This window comes from Lepidochelys kempii, chromosome 5 (genome assembly GCF_965140285.1).
Source record: "Lepidochelys kempii isolate rLepKem1 chromosome 5, rLepKem1.hap1, whole genome shotgun sequence".
NCBI classification, from domain to species: domain Eukaryota; kingdom Metazoa; phylum Chordata; order Testudines; family Cheloniidae; genus Lepidochelys; species Lepidochelys kempii.
In genome coordinates this window covers 113,794,035-113,812,180 of record NC_136384.1, presented here as the reverse complement: position 1 = coordinate 113,812,180, position 18,146 = coordinate 113,794,035, and the positions used below count along the sequence as shown (strand labels likewise).

Below are 18,146 nucleotides of genomic sequence, written 5' to 3'. Positions count from 1 at the left end.
GATATTCTTTTGTGGTACCTGCTAGTAAATGCGAGCTGCTTGACTGAAACAGCACAAGGTATTCTATGGTGTGGATTTCTGAGAGAAGCGTAGATGGATTTAAGGGGGGTGCAGAAGGAAAAGGGGATAGTTTTGAGGCCATGGGTAGAAAAGGTTGAAAACTGACGATGGAGGGGGGGATCTTATTAGCAGGGTTCTCGGAGCCTTTCTTCTGCTATCTTGTTTGATGCTGATCTGCAGTTTTGTGGCTTGTGTCAGTTCCCGTAAAATAACTCTTTTCTCTTATGATTGGGCCAAATCTATGCAGGACACCCGAGTGCTGTGTCAGTTTCTTGGTTTATAAAGGCTTTTACGATTATTTACTTTATATTAGCATGATAGCTCGATGCATTTTCCAGAACATTAAAATAAACCAGCATTTTTGCAGCCCATTCCCACCCCAATACGGATGAAAAATTCGGACCTGTAAAGAAAGATGCCAGAAGGATCCAGTGGAACTTGCATTGCATTGTAAACGTGCCAGACTTGGAGCCCTTAGTGAGAAGCTGGGCTCAGATAAGGAAACATTACACATTTGTGGACATCCATTTTCAAGATACACTTTTTGCCTGACAGTTAGTGGGATCCTCTCTTTGCCGTGTGCGTACATACCAGGGCTGCTATCACAACTCCTACGCCAATCGCCTTTTGTCTGGTATGAAATAGCACCGTGCTCTATATACACAAGAGCATCTTCTAAAGTCACCCCCTTATCAATGTGTGTACTGCTAATTCGGGTAACTGGGTAGCTCTGAAGTTTCTTGGGACTCCTGGATTTGCTTGCCGCAGCAAGCAAAAACATTTTTTTAATCTGTCAGCTGCTTTTTCTTAGTATTTCTGTAGCCATCCCACCATTTTCTACTATAAACAGAAAAGATTAAGGAACTAAACTTCAGAATTGTACTTCCTTAATCTAATCTCTGTATCTAAACAGAGTTTATCACCGTAGGATCTGGGCACTGATTCCGACCAGCTAGTGTTTCGTTTTTATTAGTCTCGGTTTTTTCCTTTATACAAATCAGTTGTATAGTTGCCCACTGTGCTCCGGAAGCTGTAAAATCAAAGATGAGCATCAGACTGTGCACATCCACTGGAATTAGGGCCTGATTAATTTCATTCCCACTGGAGAAAATCCAAGGTAACTTCGTTGCCTTTTGCGGAGTTTTTCACGCCGGTAAAAAATTCACAGCAGCGCTACGGGAGTTACTAGCGAAAATTCAAGGTAGGAATGTGATCAGAATTCTGCCCATTGTCCCTGCAGAGATACCAGGAGTACAAACAAAGCCCAGGACCCTGAAAATTCCTTTTTCACGTGAATAATTTTATGCTCGTGTATAATTCCTTCAATGTGGCTGCTCCCATTTTTGCAGGTTCCAAGCCTTATTCCCTCCCCAGTAAACCAAGGAGTCATTTGACTCAGTATCTGACTCAGGAAGCAGATGCTTTGAATAAGGTAGTTTTGTTTTTACAGTCACTTTCTGAGCATAACACCATTTTAGGTGGGTAGTTTAAAATGTGAAAATCTAAATCTCTGCTACAATTTCGCCACCTTGTAACTTGTTCCTAAATATTCTTGTTCTGGCAAAATAATTTTTAAAGTACTTCAGAGCTTTGTGGTTTTGGTATTTGGTATTATTAATTTAGATCTTGGTAAGATTGGGGGGGGGAAAGGAAGTGCAATTTTGTAACTTTGAAGCACTGTTTCTATGGGAGAACAACATCACCTTCAGGTCATTCTGTGCACTAGTTCTCCTATCAGAAGGTGAAAAGTAGAGGAACTACACAAGGCCTAAGCAAGGTTTCTGTGGTGCCTAGGCCTCCTGATGGCCTTCTTCCTAGGAGTGGATTTCACCCAGGGGGAAAAAAAAACAGAAAGATACTTTCCAGGTACAGTGAAAGCACACAGGCCTCTCAAAAACCTGAACTACCTCTTGATTTCCAAACATTTGGCCTCTACCTCCTGCTGTTTTTTCTCTCTACTACAACTGATATAAGAGCTGTGTTTTGTCATCAGTACTATCCTCAGCATGTCCCTGATGGCTTGACTCAATCACTATTTCTTCCCTCCTCTGTGAATAGCTACTAGATGGAACAAACTTCTTGCAGCACAAAATTCTCTGATCACATGCCGTTTACAGTGATACATTTCTTGTGAACTCACAAAAAACACCCTCCTTCAGAACAGTCCACAGCAAGTGTCACAAGGCAGCAAGTTACCTACAGGATAGACTGAAGGGGGGTACCGTGAGGTTACTGGGAAGGCTAAAGAGGAACTAGTTCTAGTGATGTGGTGTAGGCTTGATCCAAAGTCCATTGAAGTGAGTGGAAAAATTTCCATTGACTTCAGTGAACTTTAGCTCTGGTCCTCAATTATTAAGATGTGGACAAGTATTTCAGGTTTGGGGACAAACAAGAAGTTATATATAAATATGTAATTTCTTTTTCCACAGGAGATTTTACACACACACACACCCCTATGGAGAAAAAAATCACAAGATTTGGTTACAGCCTGGAGGTGAAGGGAGGGGGCAAGAGAATAAATACTAGTTAATAGGGATGCATTTATTTGATATTACTGAGCCACCAACTCACAGCTTCCACCTCTCCCGTCAAGTGATCTTAAATGTGACACTGGAATGTGTCCTGGATGGAATTAAAACCCTCTGAAAGGAGGTTTGCTGAGGTGTGTGGGGCGGGGAGGGGTAAACAATATAATTCTCTCTGTAATGTTTAAAAAGCTACCCGCAAGATTGTCAAATCCAAACGGAATACTTCCGTGTCTTACGCGGAGGCTTCAGATGTAGGCTTACGACGTGCTGGTACGAGGAGCGGGTGTCTTACCAGCAGGGAGGCATTTCAGAATGTGTAAAAAGGGACGCAGGACACACACATAATGAGGTTTCAGAGTGGTAGCCGTGTTAGTCAGTATCAGCAAAAACACTATAGTGACTAAGTGCTTCGTCGCCCCTGACACAGGCGCTATTTCCCACTCACCTACGAAGCCCAGGCCCCGATCCTGCCATGCCTTGTGCATAGATCGACCCCTGCGCCCATGGGGAGCCCCGTTGGAGTCTATGAATGAAATCCTGGCCGCAATAGAAGTCCTGGCAAAACTCCCATTGTCTGGGGAGCGGGGTCCAAGATTTTCACCGACTAGAGTATGGAGCTCCAGATAGGCGCAGTGATCAGTCCAGACACGCTTACATTGCAAGATCGGCCTCAGCAAACTGAAAACAGCCGTTTTTAATCATTCCTTCTTTTCGGAGTGGGGGCATGGAGTGCGGGCATGTTCACACAGGGGCCCTCTGCCCCCACTCTGTTGTAAAGCAGCCTGCCTCGTGCCCTGCCACAACCCCTACAGGGGCACTCCACCCCTCGGGGAGGCTAACATAAGTTAACACGCAGTCTGGCATCTAAACTTCTGCTGGTTTCCTGCATGGGTATGTGAAGGAAGAACACAAAGATGACCCACATATCCCTGCAGCCCACCAGAGAGGGGCTACTGCGGGGTTGAGGGAGAGGATATTTTTTCCCTTCTATGCTAGGCCCGGATCCAGAACGGTTACTTGCTTGTGCAGAAGTGCAAGGGCGCCCAAGACCCTAACCTGCCCATGGGCGGAGCCGATTGGGTTCCCCTCAAGGACAACCTTACATTATAAAATGCTGGCAAAATGTCAGAATACCTGTTTCCCCATTCAGTGGTTCTTCTGTCAGCTTTTTCGTGCTGTGTTGCCATTGAGCTCAATAGGATCACTGGTGTAAGAAGCAACGGAGTAAGTATGTGGTGGGGGGGGGGGGGAAGGGGTGCCCATACAGCTCTATAGCCAGGGCTTTGGCCTGCGGATACAAAATAAAGGCATTTTTATCGTGTGTCTCTGGGTGGCTGTAGGTATTAGTGATGAGCTGCAATACTTTCCGCCTCTGTGACGTTTGTTCAAACGGATCCCAGGATCTAGTATCAACCTTCCACCGCGCATCGTGCTCCGCACTGCAATCTGCCTTTATTGCCTGGGGCATTTCTTCCTCCTCCCCCCCTTTTCCCCCCACTGGACACACACCACGTTTGTCTGACCGTCTAATTCACGTGATCTCAGATTGACTACCGGCTTTACAAGCATGACTTTTCCACCTTACAGAACAATATGAATATGAAACTACAGTCCAGGAAGTGATACCATTAACCTGCTTAGTGTTGGGTTCTACCCTCATTTTAAACGGAGTGTGGACTGTGAGATTTTCTGGGCTGGAACCTCGCAAAATGGTAATGAGACTCTTGACTGCGTTATAGAGTTGTAACTGAATGTGATAAGTTTATAGCGCTCTACAGGGCAGAATTTGGCACGTACAGTGGAGGTGGATTTCACCTCTAGCGAAAACAGGAAAATCTTACTAGCTTCAGAAGGTACTATTCGTCTTTGCTTTCATGGCGATTACTTACTTGCTGGGATGTTGCTCATGGCGATTACTTGCTGGCATTGTTCTTTGTAGGTTAAGTGGCATGCATAAATACGCTGCTGTGTTAATTTCACCGGGGTGGAATGGACATACATATTCAGGTAAGTCTAGCAGTTTATTATCTGCTTCTATATTTACGAGTTAGAGGGCTCGGATTGTGCAATCATGCTGGGTTATCTAAAATAAAACCGCGTAGACTTCTTCTACGGATGACTCTGTTCATGGAAACTTTTGCTGTAAAGTGAATAAAATCGGCGTTGTTCACATTTTCTGCCTCCACTTCCTGAGTATTGCTCCAAAAATTAGACATGACTCGAAAATATGGCACTGTAACGGGAAGTGCTTTGACAGCCCTTTCCCGCACAGGTGCTGTCTATTTTGCGCTATCTAAGGTACCGGTCGCGGCTGGTGAAGAATCCAGGATTTTCCTGGGAACATGAGCACCTTTACTAGAAATATCTACTCACACAGTGCCATGCATGCAACATCACTGGTTAGCAGACAACACAACAGTCACATGACAGTACTGTATAATGGAACCACGACTGCCAGCGAAATTTGGGAGCGTCCTCTCCTCCTTGATCTACTTTACCCGGCGAGACCGGGTGTGCAAATGGGAGCCTCCCGGGGGGTGAAATGGTTAAAGACCCGGGGGTGGCCAAGACGGTAGTTTTAGCTGTAGACAGCGGGTGAAGGGGATCAAGAAGAGGGGTTACAGGCAAAGGGGGCGCGGGGGACTGAAGGAGATGGACAGGTGCCTGGGAGGTGCGGATGAGGGGTAATGTAACCGCACAAGCAAGGGAGTCTGGGTGGTTGACTCAGTGGGATGGATGGAGGACAGCAGTCAAGTTATTTTATCTTGCGCCCTTCTGCCCTGGCTTGCCCTCCTCCCCCACCGCTCTGATGGGTGTCTCCAAGAGAGCAGGGCGCTGCCCCTCACCTACCACCCCACCCACTTATTTTCGGTCCACCTCCCCGATCGAAAGAAGTTTTCTCCCCGGAGCTCGCGTGGGTGGCTCTGGCGAGATCAGGAGAGAGATGTTGACCGGCGGAGGTCGCCTTGGGTCCGGATTCGCTGTCAAGTGGCAAAGTAACGGGCAAGGTAGAGGAGACGGCGCCTGAGCCGAGCCACAGGGCGCCCCTCCTTGTAGATCACCCTGAGCAGGAGGAGGGTGAGCACCGTGGAGGGGGACGCGTGGGGGGATGCACGTGTGCGGGGGTGATTGGGCGAGGCGCGGGGGGGGCGGGGGGACACACACACCGCGGCTGGAAGGAGAGGAGAGCGGGTGTGCAAGCGGCGAAGCAACAGGGCGGAGAAAAGCTGGGAGGGCGCGCAGCGCTAGCGGGGGAGGGGACAGCTCCCGCCAGGGCGCCTGTGACGGGCAGGGATTGCTTTCCAATCCCGGCCGCTGCCGCAGCCCCTGCCGCCTCCCCGCGCAATGGCAGGGCTTCCTCTGGGGGCGGGGGAGCGCGCGTGCAGCGGGCCGGCGGGGCGCGCGAGAGAAGGGAGACCACAGCCAAGTTACTCCTGGCATCGATCCCGGGGCTGGGGGGCTGCAGTGACACCCATGGCTGGCGGGCGGGGGGAGCCCCGCACGCACGTGCCCCTGGAGGATGGGGGCCTGGGACGAAAAAGAAGGCGGTGCAAACTGTCACGCTGGGCGGTGCCAGCAGAACCGCTAGTTAAGGCGGTGGAGTGGTGGGGGGGGGGGGGGCGAGCTGGCTAGTTGGCGCCCTGAGGCATGCAGGCGGGGGCTGTAGCTGCAGGCGGCGAGAGGGACCTGCTGGCTAACGCCGCGGCCCAGGGGGACGGGCAGAGGGTGCGGCTGCTGCTGGAAGCCGGAGTGAACCCCAATACGGTTAATGCCTTCGGCAGGACCCCGATTCAGGTACAGGGTCACGGAGCCCAGCTGGAAGGGGACACAGGCACCGGGGAGCGCGAGCTAGAGGGTCTTTGCATTTTACAGCAGCTGTCCAGCGCTGCTGGTTCGAGGGGAGATCGCCCTGTGGGGGGAGAGCCTACTCCAAACATGGAAAAATTAGAGATTGTAAAAAAATCTCTAGTTTCTGTACACCTATTGAGTCGGCCATTAAGGGGAGCGCATGGGAGTCACTTAATAGAGAAACGAATTCTGCTTCTGGCTGGCTAAATAGAGATGTGATGTTTAAAAATTCATTGCCCCTCGTTTAAAAGTATTATTCGTCGGTATTATTCATTTTAGGAGTTAAAGTATACATTTTCCACAACACGAATCGAAGTGGGGCGCGTGTAATTATGGGGGACAAGAAGAATAAAGCAAAGTGCTAGCTCATTATGTATGAATATGGATAGAAATCGTCTTAAATTTCTATACCACGGTCCACTTTGCTTTATTGTTCATATCCCACAATTATAGGTGCCCCGTTTCGATTCTTCACCCCTTAATAAGTTCTAGAGGGAGAAAAAACTGAAGGAGTGTTGTGATAAAAGGTTTACATTAAACAGCACTATTTTAGATGTTTTAGCATCAACTTCATTCATTTCAGAACATTAAAAATTTAAAAGTTATATTTAGGAAATGGTACTTTGTTTCTATTACTATTTCAAACAATCTCTTGAGCATATAAAATGCCAGATCACAATACATTTAATCAAGCATAACTGGACTCTGAATGACTGCCATTTTGTTTGACTGTTTATAGGGGGAAGGAATTATATTTGCAAGGAGTAAACATGGCAGAGGGGAAAAAGAAAGGGTTTTGTGGCTAAAGTTCATGTCCACATATGTAGATAACTTAAAAAAAACCACACACAAAGTTATCCACATAGGTGGATGAGTTGTTATTGCTTTTTGTGTGGTTTTTTTTTTTTAAATTATGTCCATATATGTGGATGAGTTTAGAAAAAACTAAAAACCTTTTTTTGCTGCCCTTAAAATGGCTGTCTCTCAGACCAGTTTACATAGATTCTGTCTGTGCTCAATTACATTTGATAAAAATGTTGCAACCGATTTCTATGATGAGTTTTTATTCCTTTTTTCTTCTTTTAAAAAGTGCATCCTTTAACCCACTTTCTATTTATCTTGCCCACAGAGATTGTTGGTTAAAATAAATTGAAATTTGGACACATTTAATATAGTGAAACTTCAAATATATTTTACTAATCATTTAAAGCATATTAAAGTAACTCTACATCTTGTTTGATTGTGCATGTGAAGCGGAATACACATGAACAAATTTTACACACTTAATATTTAAGTATGCTGCAGAATCAATCAAGTATATTAAACCCAGGTCAAGAGTTATTTTGGATTTCCTTTTATGATTTAAAACAAAGACAAAACTTCCCCTCCAGCTCTGCCGCCCTTTCTTTGCGCATTAATTTTCAATGGAAATCTGTCAAATGAAAGTCTTTTCTTCTAGTCAGTTAATTTTTTTATGAATTAGTTTTCTAGTACATTTTCCTAGTTCACTGCACAGAGGAAATTTTTCAAAGAACTGTTCATCTCTCATTCACCACTTGTAAATGAAGGTCATGTCTGCGTAAATTGACTTGATAAATGTGATGGCGAGTTTTATTTTTTATCAAATATAAAAAGGAGTGCAGTCAAAAAACATCGCTACTGAGCGAGGGGGCTTAAGGATGTATTTTGTACATATGCTCTTGATTTGCACTGGGTAAACTCTTTTTAATGTTTACCTTTTTCAGTGTTTAAGATGAAGTTTACAGAATAATATTATCAGAATACATACTCATTTGAAATATGTATTTATGTAGTTCAAGAGCTATGCACCGTATGCAAGTAGCTAAATATACAAAACCCTAGAAAGCCTGCCCTACTGATGCTAATGGCAGTTCTGTCATGGACATCTACGGGGTCCGGATATCACCCTGAAGATTTACCTCCTTGGAACACAGATGTAATTCCAAAGTCAAGCGACCAGATTCTGGTCTCCATTACGCCGGTGTAAATCCAGAGTAACGCCTAGAGAGCGTAATGCGGCTCAGACTCTGACCTTAACTCAGATAACATTCCCATTAGACCAAACGAGATTCTTGCTAAGAGAGCAAGACCGAACCCTAAATCGATCAAGGCTGACTGACGGCTTCTCCCTCCCAGGTCATGATGATGGGAAACACCCAGGTGGCGGAGCTGCTGCTGCAGAGAGGAGCGGATCCCAACCGGCCGGACCCGCGCACCGGCTCCCTCCCAGTGCACGATGCGGCGCAAGAAGGTTTCCTGGACACCCTTGTGGCGCTGCACCGGGGCGGGGCTCGCTTGGATCTGCGGGACGCATGGGGCCGCCTCCCCATTGACCTAGCTGTCGAGAGCGGGCATCAGCAAGTGGTCAGCTACCTCCGCGCCCAGCCTGCAAGGGGTGCCGCTCCGCCCCAGGCATAGGGCACGGGCGTGTGGCCAGCCGTCTGCGGGGCTAACAGCTCAGCCACAGGGGCCTCATTAAATGCTTGCCCCGCTGAAGTCAATGGAAATTTTCCTGTTAACTTCAGTGGAGCCAGGATTTCACCCCAGGTTTTTCTACGGCATCCGGTGACCCATCCGCCAGGCAGCTGCAGCCTTGTGGTTCTCTCGCTGAGACTGCGCTGCCTGGGATGGACGGTTCACAGGCTGTGGTAGAAAACAGCCGCTCTCCTTGGTTCCAGTCAAACTGTAAAGCGTGTAGAGAGAGAAAACCCACTTCTGGAGGACCAGCTTGATACTCAACTTGCATACAGTCAGATTCCTTTGATAGCGAGCAGGCAAACAGATTATTCTTCCAGTTACAGTAAAGTTGCTCCAAGAGAAGATTTCACGGTAAAAGGGTCGGTAAGGTTGCACTGTATGGAGGAGGCATCCTGCCTGCCTGCAGCCCCCAGCTGGTAGCACTCTTGGGGGCATGCCTGCTTTTTCCTCCAGTGAGTGTGTTGTCTGGGATTTATCCACCTTATAACCGAACGGAATGGGGTACCTTTCCAGAATGCAGGCAGGACCATGAGCTTGATCTAATTCCCTGTTAACAGCAATGGAAAGAATCCCATAGTCGTGTAGGCAGCCTGATTCCATTCCCATTAAACCCTTCACGAAGGCAGCAATAATGCTACATAATTTCCCAGCACAGCTACAATATATTCCTTAAAATGTCACACAAGCAGCATCAGTTGCAAGGGTGCCCATTAGGGCGTGACTCAAAGTGTTTCCCCCGCCTCCCACCCCCTTCAATGGGTTTTGAATCAAGCCCTTCATTTAAAGACGCTAAATAACCTGCATTACAGCTAGAAGCCCTTGACTTTCTAAAATCTAGAGCCGGATCTCTCTCTGAGCAACCATCAGTATTTTCCCTGCTAAAATGCATTATATAAGCAATAAATACATGCATAGTACAGTCATAAATAGGCTCCTTAAACAGTACCTACTACATAAAAACTTCCGAGGAAGCTATCCTGCAAGCTGCTGAATGCTTTCAATTATTACTTAAAAAAAGGAGTATATTTTACTCATCAAGATAAGAGGATGTTTATTGGATGGCAGCCTTTCCTTAGCTGTACTCTGTTACAGTCAGAAAACCCTTGCTGTTACATTTGCTCAGCATTGGTAACGGGATTATGGGCCCGTAATCCCACACCTACTGACACTAATAGGAATCTTTCTCTGGATACCAATACACATTGGATCAAGCCCTCTAGGGCGAAGCAAATGATCTGAAGAATATTAGCTTCTTATGAAGCTAATAGCTTACCTCTGGAGAGCTACTACTTCCAATTAGATCGAAGGGAGATATATGCACACGAACATTAGAGAGGTGTTTGTGTACAGTTATTTTAAATAACTGGACTGGGAGGATTCTGGTGTCTGGTTTTTAGATTAAAACCCCCAAATTATAAAAACCTCACAATGTGGGGTAAAGGACCTTTATATTCCTTATTATCCACCAAGAGAGTCTCCCTGGGCAGATGAAGCAGCGGGAGAGTATATTGTAGATCATCACAGTGGGGGGAGGAGGGGAAAATGTTGTATTCAGCATATTAAATTCTTAGATATACTAGTGTGGTTTTTGTGATTGGTATTAGACCCCTCTCATAACAGGATTCAAAATAGGCAAGTTGACTTATTGATTTCTGTAGTGATCTAAGTGATAGATCAATGCTAAATCACAGAGTAATGCTTTTATTCATAACAGTACTAGAACAGACAGATCTGCATTCCGATATTTTAATTTAGATTATTTTAAATTAGATCCCTCACACTATGAGGAACTTTTCCCGTCTAATTTTACTTTCGAGGCATACACCCACATTAATTATCCCATTCCAATTCCTACCAGGAGGGAAACTCTGAAAATACACTCAGATTCAGAAACCTTTCCAAATTATGAATTTTATACTAGCAATGCGAACGTGTATCTCTAGAAAATATTCCTATTATGAAATCAATAGGCGCTTTGCCATTAATTTTAATGGAACCAGGATTGGGACCATTATTACAGCGTTTTGTTTTTAAAATCCGCAAATAAGCAATGGGTACAAGCAACAGGGACATCCAATACAACAGCTGAAGAGCGTGTGAATGTTCGTTATTATTGCTATCTGCCCACCAGCTTTCCCCCCCAAAGGACATCAATGAAAGAACAGTTTATAAATATGTTTGTGTATCGCTTCTGCTTCCCATTCAGTACTGCTTAAGCTGATTAAGTAGCGGTTATTATTCACGTGCAAAATATTAAAGTGGGTTAATCAGAGAATCTAAAGTGATGGTTATTTTATGTTTGCACTAGTGTCCTAGGTTGGTCGCAGGATGTTAGAGAGATGAGGGAATATTTTTATTGGACCTTCTGATGGTCAAGAGACAAGCTTTGGAGCTCACATATAAATTGGTCCAGTACAAAATATTCCCTCGCCCACCTTGTCTCTCAATGTTGTTAAACTTTCTAATATAAAATTCAATATTTATTAGTTGAGGTTATGTTAGAGATAGGTTGTCAGAAAGCTTATAAAATGTCAAATTGAACACCATGTGTATTTCAATAGCAGATTTTTTAAAAAATCACTAATATGGAAAATGGAGTTCGTCTGGCAATTTGCGTGGATAAAACACTTCAGAGAAGCAAGAAAATTCTACCAGACTTGGTATCAGTGCCACTCTGTGGATTTAAAACGTCATGTATAATTCTTAAATATTAAAGATAAAGATAACACATACACCTGTAATACTTTATACCTATATCTATTACATTCTCAGAGTATTGAAGTGATGCCAAACTTAGCAGAGTTTTCTTGCTTCTGTTTTTTTAAAAAATGTAGTGTACCATGCTACCCATGCAGATTGCCAAAATGAAAAATAGTTCCCCATAACGGCAATTGGGGCTGTGTTTGAATTCTAGGTTAGGAATAGGCGGCACTACACCGTTTTGGATCCATGTCTAAGAAACTTTATTTCAGTTTTCCGACAACTCCCCGGAAAACAAAACAATCCCCATTGGCAACTCGGGATCTTATTCTGCAGTCGAGGCGCTAGGGAACGCCACCGCACACGGCGACGCGCGTGCAGCTTCCTCAGTTGTAACTCCGGCAAGACTTTCACGGTCATCCTTTGCTCCAAGTTCTCACAGCAAGAAAATCCTGAAAGCATTTTGGATACTCGAGCGCTACTTAACTCATTCAGGTCCTTCCGTCCCCACTGGTCAGCGGCAGTTTAAACCGCGGAACCCTACGGAGAAAAACCCAGGACTGGAGGTTACTTTAAAGAAAAGAAAAGAAAAAGGGCTCAGCTGGAAGGGGCTGATCTCGCAGGAAGGGGCTGATCTCGCAAAGTGCTCGTCCGCTACCGTCCCCATTGCTCGGTAAGGGAGATGAGAGCACTATTCAAAATCAGGCCACCCAGGGCCCAATCTTGCAAGGTGATGAGCGCCCGCAACCCCTCTTAAAGTTAAGGGAGTTGGGGGGCGTTCAGCACCTTGTAGGATCGGACTCCGCTCGCGTTTCCTCACATGGTGCAAAAAACTATTAAGTGTGCAGGTGCAAGGGTCCATCAGGTGCAATGCGCTGAAGTCACATTGTCCCAGCCCTCCCTCACAGGACACAGAAGTCAGCACAAGCCTTTGTCTTGCTATGAATGTGCTGTAGTATGAACTCCCCGACAGCATGTAGAGTCCTCTAGGGAGGGGAGCTTCATATGAATCTCAAAGAGCTGTGGGTTGCGGTGCCTAGGAATGATTACACCGTTTTGACAAAAGGGGAGGGCGCATGCGTGTATTAGGAGTGCCTTTATTACCCAGAAGGGGTGGAGACCTCAGTACTTTTCCAGATTAAACGCACCTCATTCTATGAATGGCGCAGCACGTACATCAAAGGCGACTCTACACGCAGTTATAGGTGAAATCCTGGCCTCACTGGAATCAGTGGAAAACCTCCTATTGACTTCAATGGGGCCAGGACTTCGTATACGAGCTCCGCGGAAATTATACGCCGGTTCTTCTGGGAGCACGTCGGAGTGTCACACTATAGGTTTAATAACGATCTATATTAAAGTTTAACTCTATGTATCTATACTTAGACAGGACATCAGTGGGAGCGGGGGGAGAATAAAAACCTATTTCCGAATTAAGCAACTGGGGTAATCTTTGGGCTAGATCTTGCCGCCACTGAAGTGAATGGAATTTTTCCATGGAATTTGAAAGTAACGTGAGAGTAGCCAAATTTACTCTGGAGGGGGGGAAAAGTACACAGGAGTGTGCCTAAGGGGGACTAGGGTTTCATTTGATGCGACTTTGTATTTGTAGACACGGACAGTGAAGAGGGTCAAGGATACTGCTGAATCAGTTAGATGTAGTGTGTATATCCATATAGGTCAACTGGTTCAAAATTATCCTGGCGGAGTTGGGAGGGGAGTTATGCATGTATGCGATTTTGCCCTGTGTGTCTAGATCACACTCTAGGCAAAGTCATACCTGGAAAATCTGACTCCAGTCCCTCTTTTCATAAACCTGTGATGAGCAAGGAGGAGACGTTTGATTGTCATAGCAATTCTCTCCCTGGAAAATTGACTCAAACGTTGCAGCATAACTCCCTGCTTCTGTTCCCAATGAAACCATGGATGATGAGCAGTCTGTCTACAGAATGTTTTAGGATATCTTGCAAATATCTTTGTATACATCTGGCATGTCTGGGTGAAATCCTGGCCTTACTGAAGTCACTGGGAGTTTTGCCACTGGCTTCAAAAGGGCCAGGATTTCACCCACATGTCCTTGCTGCCTCCACACAGAGACTGGAAAAGCAGGATCTGCATGGCCATTTGTCATCATCTTCAAGAAAGGTGTGTTACTTCAGTCTGAAAAGTCCTAGAGAAGAGTCAACATGTATTTAAACATATTCCTCATTTTAAAAAACAAAAACCACTGATCCCAGCTCTTCTAAAGCAAATCCGTCTCCATTTTCCAGGCCCAGCAAGGCTCTGCTAACCCCTTTACATTAACAGCAGTGTGCAGGCTCATACAGATTCAAGCTCCCCATAGGCTCTTCTTGGGGTCTTTACTGCTCTCACAGTCTCAGGCTCCCTACTCGCTGACAAAGGGAATCAATGGCGCAGAAGCTTCTCCTTTCAAAGCCCTCCCACGTGGCTAGCTTGACGTTCCGTTTTAGCTTTGGCTGTAGAAATCAGCGAATGGATGTAGAAATCCGGGGGTGGAGGGGGAGGAAGAGGCGGGGACAGCCAGCCAGGGCCGCCCCGAAAAGGGGGCGGAGAAGGTAGCCCGGTTGGCTGCCCCCCTATCACGGGACTGTCAGAGCATCCAGGAACATCGCTGGAGCCTGCACGCTCGGAGGGGCGGGAGGCAGCAAAGGAAGGAGCCGCTGTGCAGCCGAAGGCGGGGGGAAGACGCAGTAAAGCGAGAGTGCCCGGGGGTTGTCGGGGGATAAAAGCAGAGTCGAGGCACTTACGGGTCCTGGGGAGGAGGCGGAATCCCAGCCTCGAAGAGCTGGATGGGCCGATCCTTCAGCCCTCTGTCGGGCAGAGCTCTCACAAGTGCAGGAGCGGGCTGGCTGCAGAACCCAGCCCCGGATCCTCAGCGCTGGGCCGAGTGGCGGTAGGGTGGAGCCTGGCCAGCAGCTCTGCGCTGCCCGGGGTGCGCCCGCCAGCCAGCAGGGGCTTTACTGACCCCCTGCTCTAAAGGGGGAAGACACCCCCCCGACCCAGCGCTGCGTGGGTTAAGCACCCCCCCAGTAAACGCAGGAGCGCTGGCCAATGCGGGAGGCGTTCGTTCTTCTGCGGGACACCCATTTCCACCCCTGCGCCTCCCGCCCGGCTCGAGGGAGGACCGCTGTAATGGAGGGGCGGGGGTTAATACTGAATTAATAAAGATCCTCCCCCCCCCATTCCAACTGAATCGTTGTTCAACAGCAGCCCTGCCCTCCTGGCTACAGGAAAAGCCCCCGAACACGTGGTAACAATGCAGTTCTTTTAATTCCACGGCAAAAGGCTTTCTACAGCCCTTTAGAGAGACCCCGGCATCGTGTCTGTGGTTGAAATAGCGACTGACATGTCTATGTAATAAAAGCGATCCGCGTAACCCCCGCCCCCCATACTCCAGTTTTCCCTTGGTGCGTTTTGACATTACCTGGGTACAGCAAGTTCCACTCTTCACCCCCCCCCCCAGGGGCGCAACCGGAATTTTTCTAATAAGGGGGCCGAGGGACAGGCCCCCTCTCCGGTAGGGCGCCTGTCCCGGGGCAGAGGAGACGTGGGAGGCGAGGTGCTCCAGGGGAAGGGCTCGGTTTACGGCTGGCAGAGGGCGCTGCTGCCTGGCCTAGGGGCTCGGGGAGCGCCCCCTCCCCACGCTGGAACTCCGGCATGGAGCTGCCCCTTTGGGCGGGCATGCGGGAGCCCCAGCCCAATAGCTCCTGTGCTGCGGGGGGTCTCCTCTAAGAGCCGGCCAAGGGGAAGGGCCATGGCTCCCCCCTTGCGCAGCTAGCTCGGTTCCCTTGGGGTATAGGTGGGTTTTTCTACCCAGTGAGAGAGATTTAAACATTTACAACCTCATCAAGTACAGCTGGTCAATCAAAGATGCCCAGCACAGGTTACAGGGGCTGATCTCATTTGGAAATACGGAGGGCTGGCATGGGCAGTGCCCCTTCAGGGGCAGAGGAGTTCCTCGAGGCGGCGCTCGGGAGGTTTTAGAGAGTCTCCTCTCCGGGTAGTCACTTCTCACTGTCCCCAGAACAGCTGCCACCCCGTGCGCGCTTGATGGCGCGCCAGCTCCGCGTTACGCAGCGAGGCCGGCTTCGGGGTCCCGCCGCAGCGACCTAAGCCCGGAGCGGCCTCGTAAAACGCCGTGGAAGACAGGCTACACTGGAAGAGCGAATCTACGGCGCTGTTGCGTTCAGTGCAGCCATCTTGGCCGCTTTGTAGGGGTCCCTGAAGACGTGAAGTCTCCAGTTTGCTGCAGTGGGCAGCATCCCACAGGCAACGAGGGCACAGAAGGTAGGTCACACGATGGCTCAGGCCCAGACCATAGGGCTCGCAGAATTATCAGCTGTCCAGTTTCTCCTCCAACAGACTATAGGGTCTGACGGAAATAAATGCTCACCCGTGGGACAGACGGTAAAAAGGTGGTAAAAAGGAGAATGAATATGACCGGCTCCGTTCATATTTTCATCCCCTGTAGATTATTCCCAGTCACAACGACTCCACACTGTGAAGTTTCAATGGAGGGGAACGGGGTGTTTAATCTCGCTGTGTCTCTCTCTCACACACACACACACACACGAGAAAAGGTCCCTTTCTAATAACCGATAGTCTGTGGTTTAAGACAGATCCAGAGCTGGGGGTTTGGGAACGGTGGAGACCTAAACGATTCCTAGAAAGTCATCCATGAATTGAAGGCTGAGCAGACTTTGCAAACCGATTTTTCTTTTGGGGCGGGGGAGGAAGAGGGGGAGAGATGCTAAGGTAATTTAGGAGTCGATAGAAGTCTCAACACTAAGCCACATTCTTTCCACTGCTAAGCGTCATTTACAAGAATTAGGGATAATTCTTACAGTGAAAGAAATTGCAACCTTTAGACATGCACGGGATAAGTTCAGCTGGCAGCGACGCACTGAGAGACGCGTCTTTTAACGGGCCAATCTAGCTGTGGAGTTTATAAAACGGTTTGCATGAGTACCCGCCCACCATCATGAAGATATAACAAAGCACTGAATTTAGCATTTGTATAGTGCTTTCCAACTTCCCCTGTCTGATCAATCCCCACCACACCCGATATTGTATATGGGGAAATTGAGGCCGGAGGGTAACATGACTCAGTCCAAGTTGACAGACTGTCGGTGTCACAGTCTGGAGAGGAGTTCAGGGTGGTTCCTGGCTCCCAGGTCTGTACTGCGCGTACACAGGGCTCGAGTTCATACATGGGGAGCTGAAGGAAAGGAGTCCCTGCACATCACTCCTGCTGTTTGTTATACACTAGGTTATCGTGCGTGAGCTTTCACCAGGAATGTATCTTTATAGGTGGCTTAGTTGTTGGAAAGAACCAGATCAGGGGAAGTGAAGATCAGGGATGCCCCAGTCCAGTTTGCAGAGCACCGCAACACACCCGCTGCATTGCGCCGGGTCTTTGAAGCCCGCTTGCCCCGTTTGTGGCTGCAGTCTAGGATTCATATAGTAGGGCTGGGGGGCAAACAAGAATCCAAAGCTTTCAGAGGTGGTTTTCCTTCTGCACTGGCCCCTGACCTGGGAGGCCCAGGTTTAAGTCCCTCCTCTGCCCGAATGGAGGCAGAGACTTGGATCTAGGAGGCCCAGATTCGAGTCCCTCTTGGCTGTTGGAGGGGCTGTGTTTGCTCACTCCCTGGTTTTGACCAGAAATGCCATCCTCGATCTTTCCTGACATCTGTCAAGACAGATAGATTATGAAAATGGGCTGGTTTCCACCACTGGGCATTTTCTGAGCTAAATGTTTCATAAAAAAAAATCCCCTCAGCTGCTCTGTAATGTAGCCCAGCAGAGCGGCTGCCCAGGTCCATGTTTTCCGTGCTGTGCCCCTGAGCCAGCTGTCTCCGATCTTATTTAAACGGCCTGGAGGAACCCTCCCCACTAGAGTGGGCCTGGGGCCAGCAGCCGGAGGCTTACGCTGGAGTTACTCTGCACCGCGCAGTGAACAATCAAGCCCCAGATACCAGTAGTTGCTCCTAACCTAAAATGGATTCCACCGCCCCCACGTGCACTTACTCCAGTGTGCAGAAGTCGCCCACTGGTTCTTTTCTTTCCGCCCCCACTGACCTCTGCTCTTGAAGAGAAGGTGCCGAGGGGGAATTCAGTGAGCTAAGCTACTTGGTGGAGCACTGAAGTGAATCGAAGCCAGGAAACTCAGCTGCATCAGGCGCCGGCCTCGACTAATGCTTGTCGGTGGGATCTGGCTGCTCCACGCCAAGTGGGTGAAAAGCGGGGCTGACTCGGCTGCCTAAAGGGGCGCCGGCAAGCAACTTTGCTTTACCCAGAACCACCCGCCCAGTGAGCAGTTTGCCCCAGATGGGTGAAAGTATCTGAGCAGAGAGAGGCTGCTTTTAAAAACCAACCGACCAGCCACGCGGTCCAAGCCGGCAGTAGCTGCGCTCCTGTCTGGGAAGCCGGAGCGTGAGCCAGCGGATGAAGAACGCGCGCCTGAAGCCACCCCGTTCTGCAGCCCGACCG

At 48.1% G+C, this 18,146-nt stretch overlaps 1 protein-coding gene across 1 annotated transcript; it reads left to right on the top strand.

Annotated features, from left to right (window-relative positions):
• Positions 1-6,235: 6,235 nt before the first annotated feature.
• LOC140911762 (cyclin-dependent kinase 4 inhibitor B) lies at positions 6,236-11,338 on the top strand. Its single transcript, XM_073345513.1, has 2 exons — positions 6,236-6,383; positions 8,595-11,338. The coding sequence occupies exons 1-2, from the start codon at positions 6,237-6,239 to the stop codon at positions 8,874-8,876; spliced, it is 429 nt and encodes a 142-aa protein (XP_073201614.1). The 5' UTR covers position 6,236; the 3' UTR covers positions 8,877-11,338.
• The last annotated feature ends 6,808 nt before the right edge of the window (positions 11,339-18,146 follow it).

Coding starts and splice junctions, on each gene's coding strand:
- LOC140911762 (XM_073345513.1), top strand. CDS start 6,237: ATGCAGGCGGGGGCTGTAGCTGCAGGCGGCGAGAGGGACCTGCTGGCT. Junction 6,384..8,594: donor TCGGCAGGACCCCGATTCAG/GTACAGGGTCAC, acceptor TCTCCCTCCCAG/GTCATGATGATGGGAAACAC.